Source organism: Rissa tridactyla, chromosome 13, assembly GCF_028500815.1.
Source record: "Rissa tridactyla isolate bRisTri1 chromosome 13, bRisTri1.patW.cur.20221130, whole genome shotgun sequence".
Classification (NCBI taxonomy): domain Eukaryota; kingdom Metazoa; phylum Chordata; class Aves; order Charadriiformes; family Laridae; genus Rissa; species Rissa tridactyla.
In genome coordinates, this window is record NC_071478.1 from 5,842,467 (window position 1) to 5,860,595 (window position 18,129).

At 37.3% G+C, this 18,129-nt stretch overlaps 1 protein-coding gene across 8 annotated transcripts in view; it reads right to left on the reverse strand.

The window, feature by feature from the left end:
* Positions 1-18,129, reverse strand: part of MPHOSPH9 (M-phase phosphoprotein 9) — a 37,963-nt gene that overhangs the window by 16,611 nt on the left and 3,223 nt on the right. For 5 of the 8 annotated variants that reach the window (XR_008469074.1, XR_008469072.1, XM_054218990.1 and 2 more), the window contains exons 3-10: positions 13,490-13,640; positions 11,978-12,067; positions 8,327-8,847; positions 6,458-6,581; positions 4,125-4,215; positions 2,430-2,536; positions 1,883-2,008; positions 639-1,075 (exon numbers count right to left, since the gene is read on the reverse strand). Coding sequence is in view for 6 of the 8 variants with exons in the window: in XM_054218990.1 (XP_054074965.1) it covers positions 639-1,075; positions 1,883-2,008; positions 2,430-2,536; positions 4,125-4,215; positions 6,458-6,581; positions 8,327-8,847; positions 11,978-12,067; positions 13,490-13,640 (1,647 nt within the window). In the remaining 2 variants the exon portion in view is untranslated. Of the gene's footprint in view, positions 1-638; positions 1,076-1,882; positions 2,009-2,429; positions 2,537-4,124; positions 4,216-6,457; positions 6,582-8,326; positions 8,848-9,935; positions 9,985-11,977; positions 12,068-13,489; positions 13,641-18,129 lie in introns of those variants that run through there. The other 3 variants (XM_054218988.1, XM_054218991.1, XM_054218989.1) reach the window with 3 other exon arrangements.

The following is an 18,129-nucleotide window of genomic DNA, read 5'->3' on the forward strand; positions in this document are numbered from 1 at the left end:
CACTGAACCATCTTGAAACCATGACCCCTACAAAAGCCCTCACGCATGGAATATATGCCATGTCTGCTTGTCCATGTGCAAATAGTGAGAGCTTCAATAGCAAATGGGGGGTGTTTAGGCAGTAAATTACTAAGTGCAGTAATTCTGTGCTTCTCCCACCATTTGACTCTAAATAAGAAAGCACAACCCCCCCCCACTTTTATATTCTCTGCCTAAATTAACTCCCTCATACAGCCTATGAAGTAAGTATGTATCTTTATTTTAACATATAAAAAGAAATAACCAAACCATTAAAACATAGAAAGTGTTTTGCCTTCCAGTTAAGGCTTTGACATCCAAGGAAGACAGATCATAAATATCGTGCCTTAGATTAAATAGCATGGTCTAAAGAAGATTAAATAGTATGGTCTAAAGAAAGACAATTGTAAGAAGTGGAAAATGACTGTTCTATTTATACGCCATCTGTACTTCAGGGGAAGGAAAAAAAAAAAAAGAAGAAAAAAGCTGCAATATGCAGCTATGTTCTAAGCAAACAGAATTCACATATTTTGTTTGTTTTGCTAGTATTGTTAAATTTCGCCTCTTTCATGAAAGTACCAACTCTACGACTTTTAAAAAAGAAAAAAAAATGTACTTACTTTGACATTATCACAGGATCTTCAACAGATGTCACTGAAAGACTATATTCTGGCAAACTGTTGTCAGCACACTGAGTAACAGAAGATGGAGTTAGAGTCAGTGTTTCTTCCTCCTCAGTGTTGACTGAATTATCATTATTAGCATTCGTATATGCCATTGGAAAGGGAGAGCTGGTCTTGTTTTCATTTTGGAATGGGTGATTTCTCCAGAGGTCCAAATGCACAGCTCTGCTGCTGGCAGGATATTTTGGAGAATCATCTAACTGAGATGAATTACTTGTCTGTGAAAAAGAGTCTGTGTCACAATGACTTGAAAATCCGGGCTCCGCCATAGAGTCTGGAGAAAAAGGAGTAGTCTCTTCAGGAATATTGAAAAAACAACGTCCTGAGTTCTGCTGACCTGGTTTCATATGCAGGGTTGGGTCCAACGTCAAGATCTAGGAAATAAAGTTATAATGCTAAAAAAACTGTGATTTAACTTTTGTTCCTGTAAATGGAGTTTATCCGAAGACATTAGTAATCCATATAATATATTGCAGGAATTACGTTGACTATTACTACAATCATTTGGTAGTTACAAGCAAGATGAAGGGACCTGTAACAGCTCAGATGATGATACATATTCTCAATGTTTGCAACTTGAGTTTCTAAGTTTCCATTAAGAATAAAGAACATATCTAATATCTGTAACTGTCTAGAAACACCACTGAAATTTCAGTTACGTAAATAGAAGGACTATGATGTCTGCCTGCAGGTTGAAACAATAACTTTGTACAGTTATGAAAATCACTTCATGGATTATATGAAGATAGTCACACAGCAGCTATTGTTACTGGATTTTGAACAACACTGAAAGCTGTATAAAGAAACAAATATAAGAAAGAATATTTCCACAACCTGTGCCTCTTCTGTTTCACAAGTGAAATTAACTTGTCTTGTGGGAAGTAATAAGAAAACCCTGCTTCTGTGACTGCAGTTCCACATGCATTTCATCAGCTGCAGCCTCAGCATAAGCAGATTCATCCCTGCGCCACCCTCAAGGTTGTGCGGCAAAGGTGCCGTTTACCCAGGGTATTCTTAGAGGTTCTTTTCAGCTGGATGCCTTCCCTATCTGCTTCATCATACGGCTGCACAAATTGCTGTTCCAGCATAACACTGGAGGTGGCAGCAGGGGCCAATTAATGTGAGAACAGGCTGTAACCATATCTTCAAACTGAGATGAGAAGTAAAAAAACTAATGTTACCTCTGGTGGGTGACTTGACTGGGAAGAAGGCATAAAATTCTGGTCTGGCAGCTGCTTGTTCTCCCTTTGTCTTTTATGATAAATATCCTTCAATGACGATGGCTTCATTTCATCAGCAGTAGACAACTTCAACAGGAAAAACTGCAGCATGAGTTTATCTGAACGCAATCCTCCATCCCCAATATAGATAAACAAGTTGTGGGGTGGGTTTAGCTAGTAAATCAGTTCATAACAAGGTGGCTTTATTCAATGCACCCTATTTAAAAAAGTGTCCTTAATGAGGCAGATACACCTTTAATATACTAATTAGTCTCTTTTCATCTCCTATACACATCAATTTCTTTTAAATGACAGAAGAAGGTCAATAAATTCCAAGCGAGTTTAGTGGGGGTAAATGAATAATGAAGGAACAGAATACAAAAGACTGACTAACAAAAGAGTTCTCACGGAAAAGTTAGTTTCTGGAGGGCTGATTCTTTCCATCGTAGAAAAAAGGAAAGATGACAAGCAACTACAAGACAACTTTTAAAACATGTACAAAGCTTACCTGGTCTGATGATACTTTTGTGGAGAAAGCATCAGTGAACTCGCTTCTGAAATTCTCTGGTAAAGAGTGATACATCTCCTTTTCATCTAATTTCCAGTATGAAAGTCCTGATAAGAAGAAACAACGAAAAGAAAAAAAAATTTAGAAGTTTCAAACTCACAGCTATAGAACAGGAATCCTAAAATCCATTAGTAAAACATTACTTCGTCAGCTAACTATTAGTATGCTGTATTAATTATTACATCTATTGCTTAAGAACCTCACTAAAGCATCTGTTACCAGAAATTACAAAAATCTCAATGCAAAGCACAAGCAACATAATCAGTATTACATCACACAGCATCAGTAATGAAAGCTATAAATCACTGAAAACATATGGATTTGTTCTTCGGTGTTCAAGGAACAAATCCTCATTTACCACAAACTTTTATATTTCTACCAATTCTGGTATGGCACCTAAAACTTGTATTACCCAAGGAATAATCCTAGAGAGCCACTTGATACTACAAACTCTTTGGTTTGATACTCAACAGCACTCTACAGCATGGAAAGAGACAAGACTACCAGGACTAAACAGGATGGCACATAGGAACAGACACTGTCTCAATCCCACTTCCATTTCTTATATGTGTCCCTCTCTCAATGGGTTGTGAAGAAGCAATAAATCTACACACTTTGCAGGGCTGCATCTCTGTGCCCCTGTTTGTTACTGAAATGAATCCACCCTGTTAGGATCAAAATATGTGAATTAGTTGTTTGGCTTGGCAAAAAAACAAACAAACAAAAAAAAAAAGCCCACCCAAATCAAACACACCCTACTCCATCATCACCCTCAAAAAACCCCCAGACACACAAACAGGACAAGAGGTAATGGGCACAAACTTGAGCATAGGAAGTTCCACCTAAACATGAGGAGGAACTTCTTAACCTTGAGGGTGGCAGAGCACTGGAACAGGCTGCCCAGAGAGGTGGTGGAGTCTCCGTCTCTGGAGACATTCCAAACCCACCTGGACATGTTCCTGTGCAACCTGCTCTGGGTGACCCTGCTCTGGCAGGGGATTGGACTAGATGATCTCCAGAGGGCCCTTCCAACCCTATGATTCTATGAAACCCCCAAAACCACAAAAAACCACCACCAGCCACCCCGCACACACACACAGAACAACAAAAGCAAAACCATACTAAAACACGAAAAACCCAAATATTCCTCCCAAAATTAAATAACCACATCACACACTGCATTATTTTGTTCTTGCCTATTCACACAATTATTGAATCCTGCCCTTGCTTACAGGAATTCTGTCTCTGTTACCATGCACTCTTGTGATTACTAGGCCAATAACACTAATATTTGAAAGATCATTTGATACCCCACCATGATTTTAATACTAATTACATTATGAAGCAGTTTTAAACATAGACCTCAGCTTTGAAATGTTGAGAAGCGAGGAGAAAAATATTGCTGCATGTCCTACATCTGCCAGCAGCAATACACAGGAGCTACCATCAGCTTCAAACGCAAGAGCAAGAAAAGCAGAATTATGCTATATCAAAGTTTAATACCTTGTCAGTGCTCAAACCCTCCTCACCTCCCCGAAGGTATTGGAGATGCATTCTTGTAAGTTTAAAAAAAAAAAAAAAAAAAAAAAAGAATTCAAAAGAAAAGGAAGTTTTAGTGCAAGAAATTAACTATACCTGAGGCTTCAGACACTAAGGAATTCGGACTTTCATTCGGTTGATTGAGGTAAAAAGTGTAATGTGGCAAAGCAGCATCAGTAAGGTTTGTCTAAAATTACAAAGGAAAAACAAGTTTATAAGGAAAATCACAATGCAAGGAAAAAAAAGTCAAGGGTACAATTTTTAAAAATGGCACGTAAATATTATTAGTCTTTTTAAGCAAAGAGATTAAATTTAATTATACAGCACAATCCAAACCTATACAACTTATATTTAGGGCAATCACAGTCAAAAAGGTAACTAAGCTAAGCCACATAATTAAAAGATAGCAATATTTTCTAAGTCATGTGCCTGTCCGCTTGTGGAGCATTTTTGAGATTAACTGTTAGAAAAAATACACATTTTTGACACCCATCTAAACTTTCTTGCTCCTTAAGAGGTGCAAGTATATAGAGGGGATGAGTTACCAATAAAGTGTTACTCTTTCCTGATCCTAAGATTGGAATTTCTTGTATTCAGCTGTTATGACTCCACCTACCGCAAATCTGGAGGTAAACACTGTCTATCATCTCGGATAGACAAGACACTGCATATCCTTCTTCTCATCATTCCATACTTCCTAAGCAACCTCCCTAGCTCATTAGAAAAAAAACTTCAACCAATACATGGAAAAAAAATTCACATAATTTAAGATTTGCTACAATTCTCATCTTCTTTAATCAAAGGAAGAAATGTCATTGATATAACACAGTGATACAAGAGCAACTGAGTAAGGGCAGATAGCTTTGAAATGGTCCTCTCGTATTGCTATTTTCTACCATACCCAGGGCTTTTTGTTCCACTACAGCAGCTTAACAGTCATGCTACTTTGGTAAATTCACACAGCTTATACAACTGAGGACTACGACAGGATAATAACCATTGAGTTAACAAAAGTAAGAAAAAAATTTTCCAACTAAAGCTTTTCAAGTTTTTGCATGAAGTACCATCTCACCTCAAGGCTATTCTGTCCCTCTTAATGTTTTTATTTAGGTATTCTCCTTTGCCTAAGGAGGAAGAAAGGAAAATGAAGGGGTATCAACTGAATTCTTACAAAGGAATAGAAAGATAAAGGTATTTTCAAAAGCTGAGAGAGAAAAGCGACAATCCACAGCAGATAAATTTAACTCCTGGTTTGAAATATCCCCAAGTAACATCTTGTTTCCACTGACAATGGAAGACTAGAAACAGCAAGTCCAACCAGCTGCTCTCACCCTCTCTGCATCACCCCCAAAGTGACCGCAGGAAAGAAAACAGACCCTGCCTTGAATTAAGTGATTCATATTTGCTAGTTCTCCTATTCTTTTGTAGGTGGAGTCATTCACAGAGTTTCAGGAATTATTTCCTTAAAAATAGCATAAGGAGAGAGGTTTGTGACAACTAATATACCGAAAGTAATTCTAAAACGTCATAGTTACGTGTATGATGATTATTAATACAATCATGTTGCATAACGTCATTTTGGATCAGAAATATTATGTCATTAAACTTCCCTCCCCAAAATAATCAGATTTGTGTGCTTACACAATCATTAACTCAAGAATATGGGGGGGAACACACCAAATTCTTCTCAAAAGAAGTATTTTGAGCGGATTCAGCAGCCACAGCAATAGGCACTACTGAAAGTGGTTCTAAAGAGTCAATTAGATTTTCTAAATATCTGTTGTGAGGTTGGTTACTTTTAGTAACCAGTGCTGTAACTGTGCTTGGAGTAGTTCAACTTAGCCAAATCGTAGTGGCACAGCCATAAAAAAAAAAAAAGTATTATTTTTACATAAACAATACAAAAAAGAAAAATCCTAATCTGGACAAATACTATCTTTCCTTAACAAAGTGGCTAATGCCTCCAGACGCAGAGTTCTGTGTAGCAAAAATGACACTACCAGCTGAAACCAAAGATCCTTCCAAAAATTTGTTATGGAAATTATGCATGCCAATCACCATAACAGGGTTCGACTCTAGGTGTCCTTCTACAAATTATAGGGCACAATAAATCATCATGATCTGAAGCTTCAATTAAGAATGTGACTATTATCTCTATAAGGAAAGAACATGTGCCACTTAGGTAAATAAAGACAAAAATTAGGCAAGGAATAAAATAAGCCAAAATAGCTATGTGAGCAAGTATAGAATGATCCAAGAGGTAAACTCTGCCCACATAAACTTTAAACATACAAATGGAAACACCACTACTCAAATGCTTAAAGCTAAGTATGAAAGCACACGCTGAATCAGAACATACTATAACACTGAAAAAACATCAGTGACAAGAATAAAATTAGAAAAACATCATAAAATAAAGAGAGACTTACATTCTCAAGTGGTATTTTCTTTGCTTGGTCATTTTCTTGCATAGAGGTCACACATACTCCTTCAGCATTTATTCTTTTTGGTTGGTTTTGTTTCAACTTTTGTGCCCATGATGTTAAAGATTTACTAGATGATAAGAGACACACACATATACCATAAGTACATTTGCCCTCTTCAGTGGGGACATGAAATTATTTCTTCTTCAAGGTGAAACATAGGCACTAAAACTCCACTGCTTTTGTGCATTTCTAAGAAACAATATGAAGTAATGAATGCTGAAATACCTTAGGGCTCTTGTTTTTAAAAGTAAACACAACAACAACAAAACAAGTCACTGAAAGGAAAGGTGATAATCAACTGCACCCATAATCAAAATGGCTTCCCTACTACCAAAAAAAAAAAATCTTAACAAAGAGCACCACATTTTTATCCAGGCAACTATTTTTTTGGTCTGTTGAAGTAGATATTAATCAAAACCCCAAAATTAAGCTGGAATGCAATGTAGTTTTTCTTATTGTGTTATCAGCCTGATTGTAAAGATGATGTCACCTAAAACAAACTAAGGACGCCTTCCAGCTCAAGACAATCTTCAAGGATAAGGAAGACTGAAACACGACATAGAAGGAAACAGAAAAAGGCAAAAAAAAAAAAGTTGGGAACATACAGTGGAAAAAATGAAAAAAGTTTACAACTAAAAATTAAAAGACACCACCACACACAGTTTGGGTTAACTGAACTATTCCGCTTTGGTTTGAACCCTTTCTTCCTTCAAACGGAGTTCATAATGCAAAACAGAAAACAATTTCAAGGGAAAAAAAACTTGTATTTTTTTTATAAAAAGGACAAAAAAAAGTCATACGTGATTTCAAAAGTTGCCTTAGAAAGGTTTTTCGAACTGAAAACACTCTTGAATTGAGCTTTTCCAGCTCTAAGTTTCCCTGGCAGCCCATGAATCGCAGCTACACCCCTGATGGAACTGTGCAACATGAATCACACGCTGGAATAAATCCCAACAGAAGGCAGGAAGAGAACATACATATCAATGAGGTTACGATCTACCCTATATGCTGAAATAAGACATTTCCAAACCAAATTCTCTAAAGAAAGCTGGTTCTGTTATTATCTACCAGCAAAACTTAAGTTTGTTTTCACGATTTTCCATTTTTCCAATAGAGAGAAAGTTTTTATCTCTGCAAACTACTATCAGGGACTCACAGGCAACGTGCTGCCCACAAGACCTCTGATACCACTCGTGACCACATGGAGCCACTGCCATCACAGCCCAGTCTGACAGGGAGAGTAAAGTACATTGTCAAGTTCTGTGCAACTAGAGCAGCACTCGGTCAGTATTATTGCCAAATTAGCTAGCCAAGCTTTTCAAAAAATCTTGGTAGATCCACCCACCTATTGAATACAGCAAAACAAAAGTCAACCAAAAAAAACCAAAACAAAAACCCAAACATGTTTGACTGCTGTCTGATACAATTTATTACTGCAACGCATGCAGATAAGCAAGCAAAAAAGACTGGTTGAGCACAATAGCAAAGTATCAGTCGTATAAAATTGGTAATTGGCACCTAAAATTCTGGTGCACAGATAAACATTATATGCAAACTGTATCTTAGCTAAAGTTTTCAGGGGAAAGTAGATTTTCATATTTCTCTCCCCCCCTCGTAAAATATCTACAAACACTGCAGATGCAAGTATGCATCATGCAGAAACATTAGGCTTAACAAATAACTTTGAAGCATAGTATTGTTTACAATCAAGAGGTTCCATTCAATTCCTACAGGTTTCCAGTTGCCAACAGCGGTTTACTGAATTGGGACTGTCTACAATAAATCAACATATTTTGAAAGTTTATCACTTACCTGGGTTTTTTTCCACATTGAGCTTTATCAACTTGGTGTTCAAATTCAGCAGGAAAAACTAAAATATCGTTCCTTCCTGATGAAAAATTTTCCTCTATTTTTTGGAAGGGAAGTTCTTTTTTATTTTGAACACTGGCTACAATGGCATCACTCTGCAATACTGCTGCATCACCCTGTCCTTGTGAAGTTTTCTCCATGAAGTCCATGCACTCGTTAATGTCGTTAGATTTGCCAGGGTTCAGTTCGGAGGCAGAAAGCGTACCATACCCACTATTCATCGAAGCATCATTTGCGAAACATTCCTGATGCGGATCAGATGTGTATGGCTGACTTTCTGCTTCATTAGATCTAAGTTGATTGACAATGCCCCCATGTTCTTCAAAGATTTCAGAACACATCCCCATTTGACTTTCTAGTGATGAAAAAGCGTCTGTGAGCTTGGCAGGCAAACTTCTGCTCTTGCTGGCACTCCAATTGCTGCTCTGCAATTTCACTAACTGCCTTATCTCATCCTGAATCAGCTACAGGAATACAAAAGGCAAATTTCCTGTGAGATCATGCCACAAATCACGTTTCTGTTTTGATGCATCTTCAATTCATGTTATTAGTGAGAGAATTAGAGTACTTATTTCAAATAACTCCATTTTTTCAATGTGTAGACATCTCATGCATAAAGTAGATATATGCATACTGTGCATAACAGTAAAATGGGCATGGTAACAATCTTTAATTCCATGCAGTGAATTACAGTCTCAGTAGTCATTTATTAATGTAAAAAAAAAAAAACAACAAAAAAAACACTCCACGCATGCATGTATTCACTATGTGCCTTTAGAACCATAGTTACCTACCAGCCAGATAAAGAGAAATAAACTATCTACGTACATCATTAGAGGTAGACAAAAGTCTTTTGCTAAATCTAGGTCTAAAAGAATTTATAATTTGGATATACATTTTTAAAGACTGCAAGGATGCTTTAATGGAAGTATAAACCATTATTCTATTACACCAATAGGAATAATGTACCTCTGTAAGATTATTCGCATAAAACTTGACTTTAAAATATCTGATTTAGATAATATGTCATTAGTTGGTTCATGTAATACAAAGATCTCCATTTTGATTGTTTTGGTATCTGATGGAATGGAGCAAACCTGTAAGTAGATCACTCGATTTAACAGGTTACTTATTCCTTAGTCTACAATGTCTGCGAAGAGTTATTTCAATATACTAGATAAGTAATTTTTTTTTTTTTTTTTTTTTTTTTTTTTTTTTTAAAGTTTTACAGTTGTGCACTGGTATACTGAAACAGCTCTGAGAAACAACTAATGCCTTTGTCAAGGGCTATGAAAAGATTTCATGCCAGTGCCCATGGCTGTGTCGTTTGGCCAACGATCAACACTTCTGCAGAGTTGTATTGAGATTACTGAACTCCGCATGAGCACACAACTCTTACTACACATTACAAGATCAGAGTGTATAGTTGTTTTCAAGAACACATTTCAAACTAATTCCCTCGGGGGGTGGGGCAGGGGAAAGAACTTGCAATAATTTTAAGAACATGGAACTCTACTAACGTTTTTTCACAGAACTACAGTACATTACTCACATATGAGCAGCAAGTAGAAAGCACAAACTGAACAAAAATCATTTGTTCTCTGAAAGTAAGAAATAAAAAATATAAAAAACTTAATTTCAGAGAAAGCTACATGTAATGCTACTCAGAACTAAGCCTCATATGTTTTACTAACTTCCAATAGAATTAACAATTGAATTTCAGCTCAGTCTTTCTATGCAAAAAACAAAACCACAAAAAACAGGGATGAAGTTTTCTGCCACAGCAATTTTTTTTGTTGGGCTAATGATTTCAATCTTGACTGCAGCAAAATGATTTCAATCTTGACTGCAGCAATCACCTATGCTTTAATTCTGTGATTCAACTCCAGCGAGGAAAGGAGGGAAGTGAGAACAAAAGGGAAGAAACAGAACTGTGGGGGGGGAAAAAAACCCACCAAACTGATCAGATTCTCTGATGACATTTAATCTTTGTCATTAATACTTTGTGCAGGAAAAGTGAAAGGCTACTATTCCAATCAAATAGCATTTTTACTTCTCTTTGCATAGTCACGAATAATTCCAAGAGAAGAAAAGACCTGGGAAAAATAAGACAATGTTTCTATAGTTTTGGGACTGTAGGTAACTTTTTCTTTTTTTAAATCCTCTTCAACAAAGTCTGATCTTAGGATGATCCACAGGTGGTGACAGTTTGTCATTAGCACACTTGTCTTCTAGTGTATAAATCACATAAGGCAAGGACTGACCCCACTGATTCCAAAATTAACTCAAGGTCATGAATGAACAAACTCATCCACATTTTCACACGGATGAAGATGCATTTTTATAAGCACAGTTGGTCTTTAAACACAGCATAGTGCAAGGTTTATCTCAGAGTTATGTCAATGCTAATGCAGCATCTTGCTTTTCTACCCCAAATAGCACATGATTAGTTTCGTCTTTTTATTATTATTATTAGAATGTTTTGAGTTGCCTGTACTTCAGTATTTTCACTAGGTCACTTGTATACCAGTTTAAGTTTGGGCTAGCTCCATCTATTTTATCTAACACATTCACATAACTGAAAGTTATAGCTGTTAATTTTATATTTAGTGTAGCAATTCATGCAGTTAGTGAGACCCTGCTGATACCACAAACTCAACTCTTCCAGAGGTAGCCTTTCCTATTAACAAAGACAAAAACCGGCAAAGACAACACAATGGATTAATCAAGACTACAATTAGCAACAAGTGAATCAATCCACTATAGTAGAAGAAAGGAAATACAAGGGATAAGGAAACACTGGTGGGACAGAATTAACGAGATGGCAGGGGGGGGAAGCGTTCAGTGGGGGAGAAACAGAAGATAGGATAAAAGGACAGTACCTCTTGTTAATTCAGTTCAGGAACTGTTGATTACTACTAGTGTAGAGGGCACCAGGAAAGGGAAGGGAAAAACAGCAACCAAAATGATGAAGATAACCAGCATTATGTATTTATAGAATTACTGTCTCTTATACATACGTATACACGTTTCTTCTGTCTTAATGGATAAATATGGTTCAGCAAAAATGTGCAGCACATGGGTCATTTTTCATTCTTAGACTGTTCAACTGAAGGGTGAAGTAAGTGTTCAGCTATTATAGTGAACGTTTTCCTATGCTACATCCTGTCTAGATGAGGGAATGACAAGTTGCATTAACATTTTCTAATGAAGAGAAAACTACAGTGTCTCAAAATTAGAACTCATACAGTCTAACAGTTAATAAAAAACAGCTTGTACCTACAAAATTCAATTATCATGTGGGCATTCTGAACCAAATGAGCAATTGAAAACAAATAATCAAGAATCTTTACTTCTGAAATGGTTCCTACCAGTTACTTTGTTAATTAGCCAAGACTGTCTCAAATATACATGCTGTAAATCGGTATTCCAATCACCCACTTCCAATAATTGCCTGTCTGATATACTTACAGGAAAACACAGGAGTGCTAGAGACCATATTGTATTGGTTTGGGGAGGGGGGCCGGGGGGTGGAGGGGGGGGAGACAAGAAACATTCAGCCTACCCTTCCTAAATTAACAAATTATTACTTACTTGGATTTGATGGCGGAACTGCTCTTGCTGGGCAACTATTTGTTCCTGACATTGTTTTTCTACCAGTCTCAATAACTGTAGCCACCTTGTCTATTAAATCACAAAGTAAAATACAGTCACAAAGTAAAAAATACACAAAGTAAAATTAAAGCCCAGTCACATTGCATCTCTTGCCTTTTACTTTAGCTACAGAATAAGATAAGATTTTGCAATCTTATACTTAGGTGTTGCCATAATACAAAGTTTAACAGCAGCACTGTGGTTGGCCACCTCACAATACAGGCAGCCCACTACCATGCCAGTCAATGGAAACAATTCACTATGGACACATTCACTTAAAAAAATGTCCTTCTAGGCAGCAAGATAACACATCTCTACAATTTAAGTTTGGTTTAAAAAAAACCCAAACAAACAAATGAACAAAGGAAGAGAGCTTTTCTATCAAAAAAAAAAATCAAATTACTTAATAGTAGAAACAGCTAACAGGAAAGTACAGCCAAGTTTTGGAAAGGTTGATTACAGTTCAATAAATTCTAGGCAATTTTTAAATTTATAATTAAACAACCCTATGTCCAGTGAACCATTCACTTCAATAAAAAACTCTTCCCTTCAAGAATTCAGCTGAAGTCCACAATGCATAAGTAGTGAAAACAAAAAGATAATTAAAAAAAAAAAATCAGAATATATGGGGTTCCTAAAATGTGGTAAAATCTGAATTTTAAATACTATCTTATGCTAATGTTTACAGAGCCTGATACTTGAAGCATAGGACACGGGACACAGAACGCATGTGCCTAGACACAGACATCTATATTCTTTTCTTGGAGCTGTTAAAGAGCACCAAGTTAAGCATCTGTCAAGAGACAGTTTGATGGACCGCCGCCAGAAAGCTCAAAAATTCGGCAGGAACAAGCCCATGGTGTGGAAACCTGACGTTCCTTATGGAGACTAAAAATAATGATAAAATTTAAAATAAAAAAGGATGAAAACAATATTAAAAAAAGGCTTTGAGAGAATTAGCTCATCGAACCTACATTATTATTGTTGTGTTGTTTTAAATCTGGAAACAAACTTATCATCTACACATCTTTACGAATGGAACAAATAAATAATTCAACTAAAACAGAGCCATTTTTAGTAAGAAAACTTCAATCTCTAGATCACTTCAGACCAGTTAGAAGTGCTAGAATTTTAAAGATTTAAATTTTTCAGTTCAAAAACTTGCCATCTTTAAGTACTGTAATTTCAAAAAAAATAATATTCACATATGTATTGTAAAACACTAATATAAAAACCTAAAATATTGTAAAAAGCTAAGACAGAAGTGCAATAAAATCCATCCATGTGATTAGTCCATACATTGTAAAAGGGCTTGTCCCATCACGAAGAATGAACACGTACATGTATAGACCTTACTGCTGAACCTATCATCATTAGATCTGTCTTCCAAAATGCAAAGCCAACACATTAATTTTTATTTTTTTTTTTTAAATAAACCTTAACATCAAATACCTCGCAGTTCTTCACAATTTCGGAGTCAGTATTTCCAATGTTCTGGATATCTTGCACAAAGGAGGCAAGCAGCTTGACAGAACCAGGCATTAACGAGGACGTGGTATTCCCTGAGTAACCAGAAACTCCATTGGGATTGGATGAGGGACTTCTGGTGAAACACGAGGAAAAACATTTCAATTATTTATTGTGCCAGTTGTCCAACACAGTGGCCAAAATAATACACTACATACGCTATGCAGCCATAGAAGAAGTATACACTTAATTTACCCTCATCATGCTAAAAAAAACCCAACCCTGATACGTTCATAAGAATGAGGATGTTCTTCAAGAAAATATCAAAGAATCTACAGCATGCTTCATTCTTATCCCACATACTATTAAGACACAGTAGCTTTCCAAGAAGAAAGACAGCATCATCAGCACACATATTACTGCTCACTAGTACAAACATCAATAAATACAGCTTTCCATCAAACCTATCTGCTTCTTCATAGATTCTGAGGTCAGAAGCTTACAGATATAAGCTTCTGTGTGACAACGATTTATGAAGTCCAAGACGCCTGCCCCTTTTTGAGAATCATAGAATTGCTGAGGTTGGAAGGGACCTTTAAAGATCATCAAGTCCAACCTTTAACCTACCCTGACAAAAGCCACTTCTAAACCATGTTCCTAAGTGCCCCATCTACCCTTTTTTTAAACACCTCCAGGGATGGTGAATCCACCACCTCCCTGGGCAGCCTATTCCAATGTTTAATAACCCTTTCAGTGAAAGGGGTTACAGATGCAGTAAGCAACTTGTAATTCTCAACAGGTCAGTCAAGAAGAACCTCTCCTAATCTGTCGCTTAGGCCATTAGTCCATATTTGCCTTTCGTATTCACTGGCAATACTTTGGCCATTGAACTGAAAAACAATTTGTTTTTTCTAAGCTGTTGTTCTCTACAAAATGACTTAGCATAATGCATGATCTTTCCAAAGAATGATCTCTTACAATTTGTCCAAGACAGGTTTTCCCCCTGCCCCAGAAGATCAAATGTCAGGCTGGGTGGAAGCCTTCCCAACAAGAAAAGCTGACACAAAAGGAGTAGTAAAAGCTTTATTGAAAGAAATTATACCAAGATACGGGGTTCTGGAGTCAACTGAGAGAGAGACACGCTCATTTTACAGCAAATATAATCAGTCAACTGTGCAAATTGTTAGGAACAGAAAGAAACCTACATGAGGAAAAGAAACCTACATACAAAATAGAAACCTACATACAAACCTGTCATTCAGGAATAGCAGAAAGAATGAACAGAACATTAAATGAAAAGATAACAAAAGTATGTACGCACACTGGTTTAAAATGGTCGGAAGCACTGAACTTAGTTCTGTGGGATGTCCGAAACACCCCGCAACAACCCATAGGACTAACACCAGCAGAAATTCTCTTTGGGAGGCACTTAGCTATACCAGGGAGTTACACTGCAGCTAAGAGCAGCCTGTTGGACAGATGAACAGTTGACCCAGTACCTTTTGTATGTGCAACAAAGGTTTGAAGAGAAAAGGAAATACGATCAGTGGTATCAACCTACACCACCTGAGATACGGCTACATGACATACAACCTGGAGACAAAGTCCTTGTTAAAGGAGAAGCTGCTGCCCAAGCACTCACACGCCATTCAAGGAGTCACACACACACCACGCGAGTCTTTTAACTACCAGGACCAGGGTCCCTTCGCAGCAGGTGACCCCAGTGAGCTGATGGGTGCCCCTTTCGACTCCTCACACACACCCTCACTCACTCTCGGGTGTGCTCCCTCCTTCTTCAGGATCAACCCTAGGTTTCACACAGCAGAGTCTCAGGCGTCAGGTTTTATAAAAATAAGTCACTTAATTGAAAGTAACAGCAGCAGGGTCAGCCCGGGCTGGATGCCTCCAAAAAGGAAGGGACGTTGAACAAAGGAATCCCTGGGCAATTACATCCTTGCGATCTACACACCCACCTCTCACGTTGTTCACAAGTATTTTAGTCCAATGGTGATTTTTGGTCTGGGGTCTTCTAGCACCTTATTGGATGCTTTTTCTGTGCCCAGGCAGGCCATTGACTGCTCTTACCTTGTTGATTTGCAGTCTCTGCTGAGGGTTGTAGGCTCCTCATCTTCTGGTTTACGCTTCTCGTGCGCCTACGCTCACTGGCAGAACACGGGGAGCTGAAAAGTCCCAGACTTAGGGAAAACACTACCAAAACATCAGTGTATTATCAACATTTTCCTCATACTAAAAGCCTAAACACAGCACTGTACCAGCTGCTAGGAAAATTACTAAGAAAATTAACTCTGTTGCAGCCTAAAGGCTTCAGCAAATCTAGCTACTCATGGTAAGTAAAGTGAGGAAAACAGCATAGATCACACCGTATTATAAACCTAAGTAATTTATTCTAATTAAAACTTACTTATTTAAGCTAAACAACTAATATTTCTCAAGAGTGTTAAAGTATTTTCACAAAAATCCAAATTAGAACCTAAATGGGAGGGGCCATAAACCATCTTACTATGTTCTTACTTTGCTGTTAAAGTTTTAGGAAAAGAAAATTGGATACGCCGTTCTCACATCAGATGAGTGGTGGACAGCCAACCAGGTGATGAATGACTGACTTCTGAAGAACCCTTACACCAATAAAAACGAAGTGGGACATCTCACCATTCTTGACACTGTTAATCCCGATGACCACTACAGCACAGCTAAGTATAAAACTGACCCAGCACAGTATAAAAGTAATTGTATAAATAGAATATATGTTAATGTAACCTGTGAAAAAAATTTACTTGACACCAACCACTGTCCCTATGCCCAGCATAACGAGCCTAGTTTCCACACCTCCACTGACAAGAGAGAAGCTGACCCCACAAATTTCTGGAATTAGACCACATGCGATCAAAAATACAGGTCAACAGCAAGCATTATGCAATGCATCGTGGTCTCTTAAATGAGTAGAATTATTGATGCAAATTAATATCTCTATGATCAAACCAACCTGTTCTCCATTCTTAAGTATGTGCTATGCCAGATGGTTAGCATGGTTATGTGAACGAACTCTTCCCTCCCCAAGATAGACAGAGTGTGACTCGTATCCTCAGAACTGGGCTGGGAATCTGAAACAGTTTAGATGCTGAGGTGCTCACAAATAAATTAATCAGAACAACAAGCAATTTAAACAAATTGGAACGCCCATTACAGTCTTCTCTGTTAACATTGGGAACTAACCAATGGCTCTCATCTGATGTATTGCCTCAGTGGGAAAGAATTAATGAAAAGGGACCACCAATTGATTGTGGATGTGTTTGAGGTAGTCAAAGATAATGTTTCAGTAGCTCTGAGTTCTCTCCAAGCACAACTGTGGATGCAATCTACAGTAGCCGCAATCGTAAGAGAAGGTGAAGAAGGTATCATATCCACTGAAATCCAAAAAATAATCTGGCATAATGCAACTGGATTTGAGAAAGAATTCCCATCATGGTGGTATCTAGACAATTCCACCTATAGATCTACCAATAATAAGGCCACAGCTTTTGTCTTAACAATACGCAATGCTTCAGCATACACCATATATCAAATCATTGCGTTAGGATTAAATCACAATCTAAGTCATGCTATCCATTAGAAGACAGAATATGGGCCCAGTAAAATGGAAACAAATGGCAAACTGTCAGTCTTGATCCATGTGTTGCACAGGAACAGGGATTTATTTGTGAGAGTAACTCCCTCAAAGCCCAAGACATTTGTCTTGACACTGAACAAAACGTTTGTCATTTTGAAATACATCCCAATGAAACCCTTGAAATTGTACTTGTGTATATTGGAAAGGGATGTGTTTGTATAAGAACCCTCTGTGAATCTCTGTTCGTAGCTAACACTACCGTAGATATAAGTAATCACTCAAATATTTGTGTTTGCAATTTACTAACATTATAGGACGTCACTTTAATTATTCAGCTCCTGTTATGTCTTATCAATTGTTACAATCCAATTATACATTAGGTAAAGATTTATTACCTACCCACTTTGGAATGAATCTTACACTGGTGAAGAAACTGCTACAGCACGATGACCTGTATCAATTGCTGAAACATGTTTGAAACAATGGACAAAACACTCTAATCACTGCCCATCATGACAGAGAAGAGACACATCATATCTTGGAAAAAGTGAAGAAGGATGGAGAATACCTACAGTCAGAAACTCTTTGGATGGTCACCAACAGCTACAGGAATCTATAATCACATGCTCCACTCAGCAATAATCTTGTTAGCTTTGATTCTATTATGCCTGTTACTTATAATAATACTGTATATGAGACTAAAGGTGATAGTCAAACACCATAAAGGACTTCAAGAGTTTTTGACATATTAGCAGGAACGCTTACATAAAAACAAAGGGAGGACTGTAAAGGAATATTTAAACTGAAGCACTAACATTCCGTAAACTTCATCGCATACAGTTAATCGCTTAGTATTAGGCCACAATGGTACACTACTTATATAGAACTCACCTAGCATTAGTAGCTAAAGTTGCCAAAGCCTTAGGCTGCAAGCTTCAAGCTTTCACTGAGATAAGCTGAATTTGTTTTGAGCTTCTACTTAAGTTACACAAAGGAA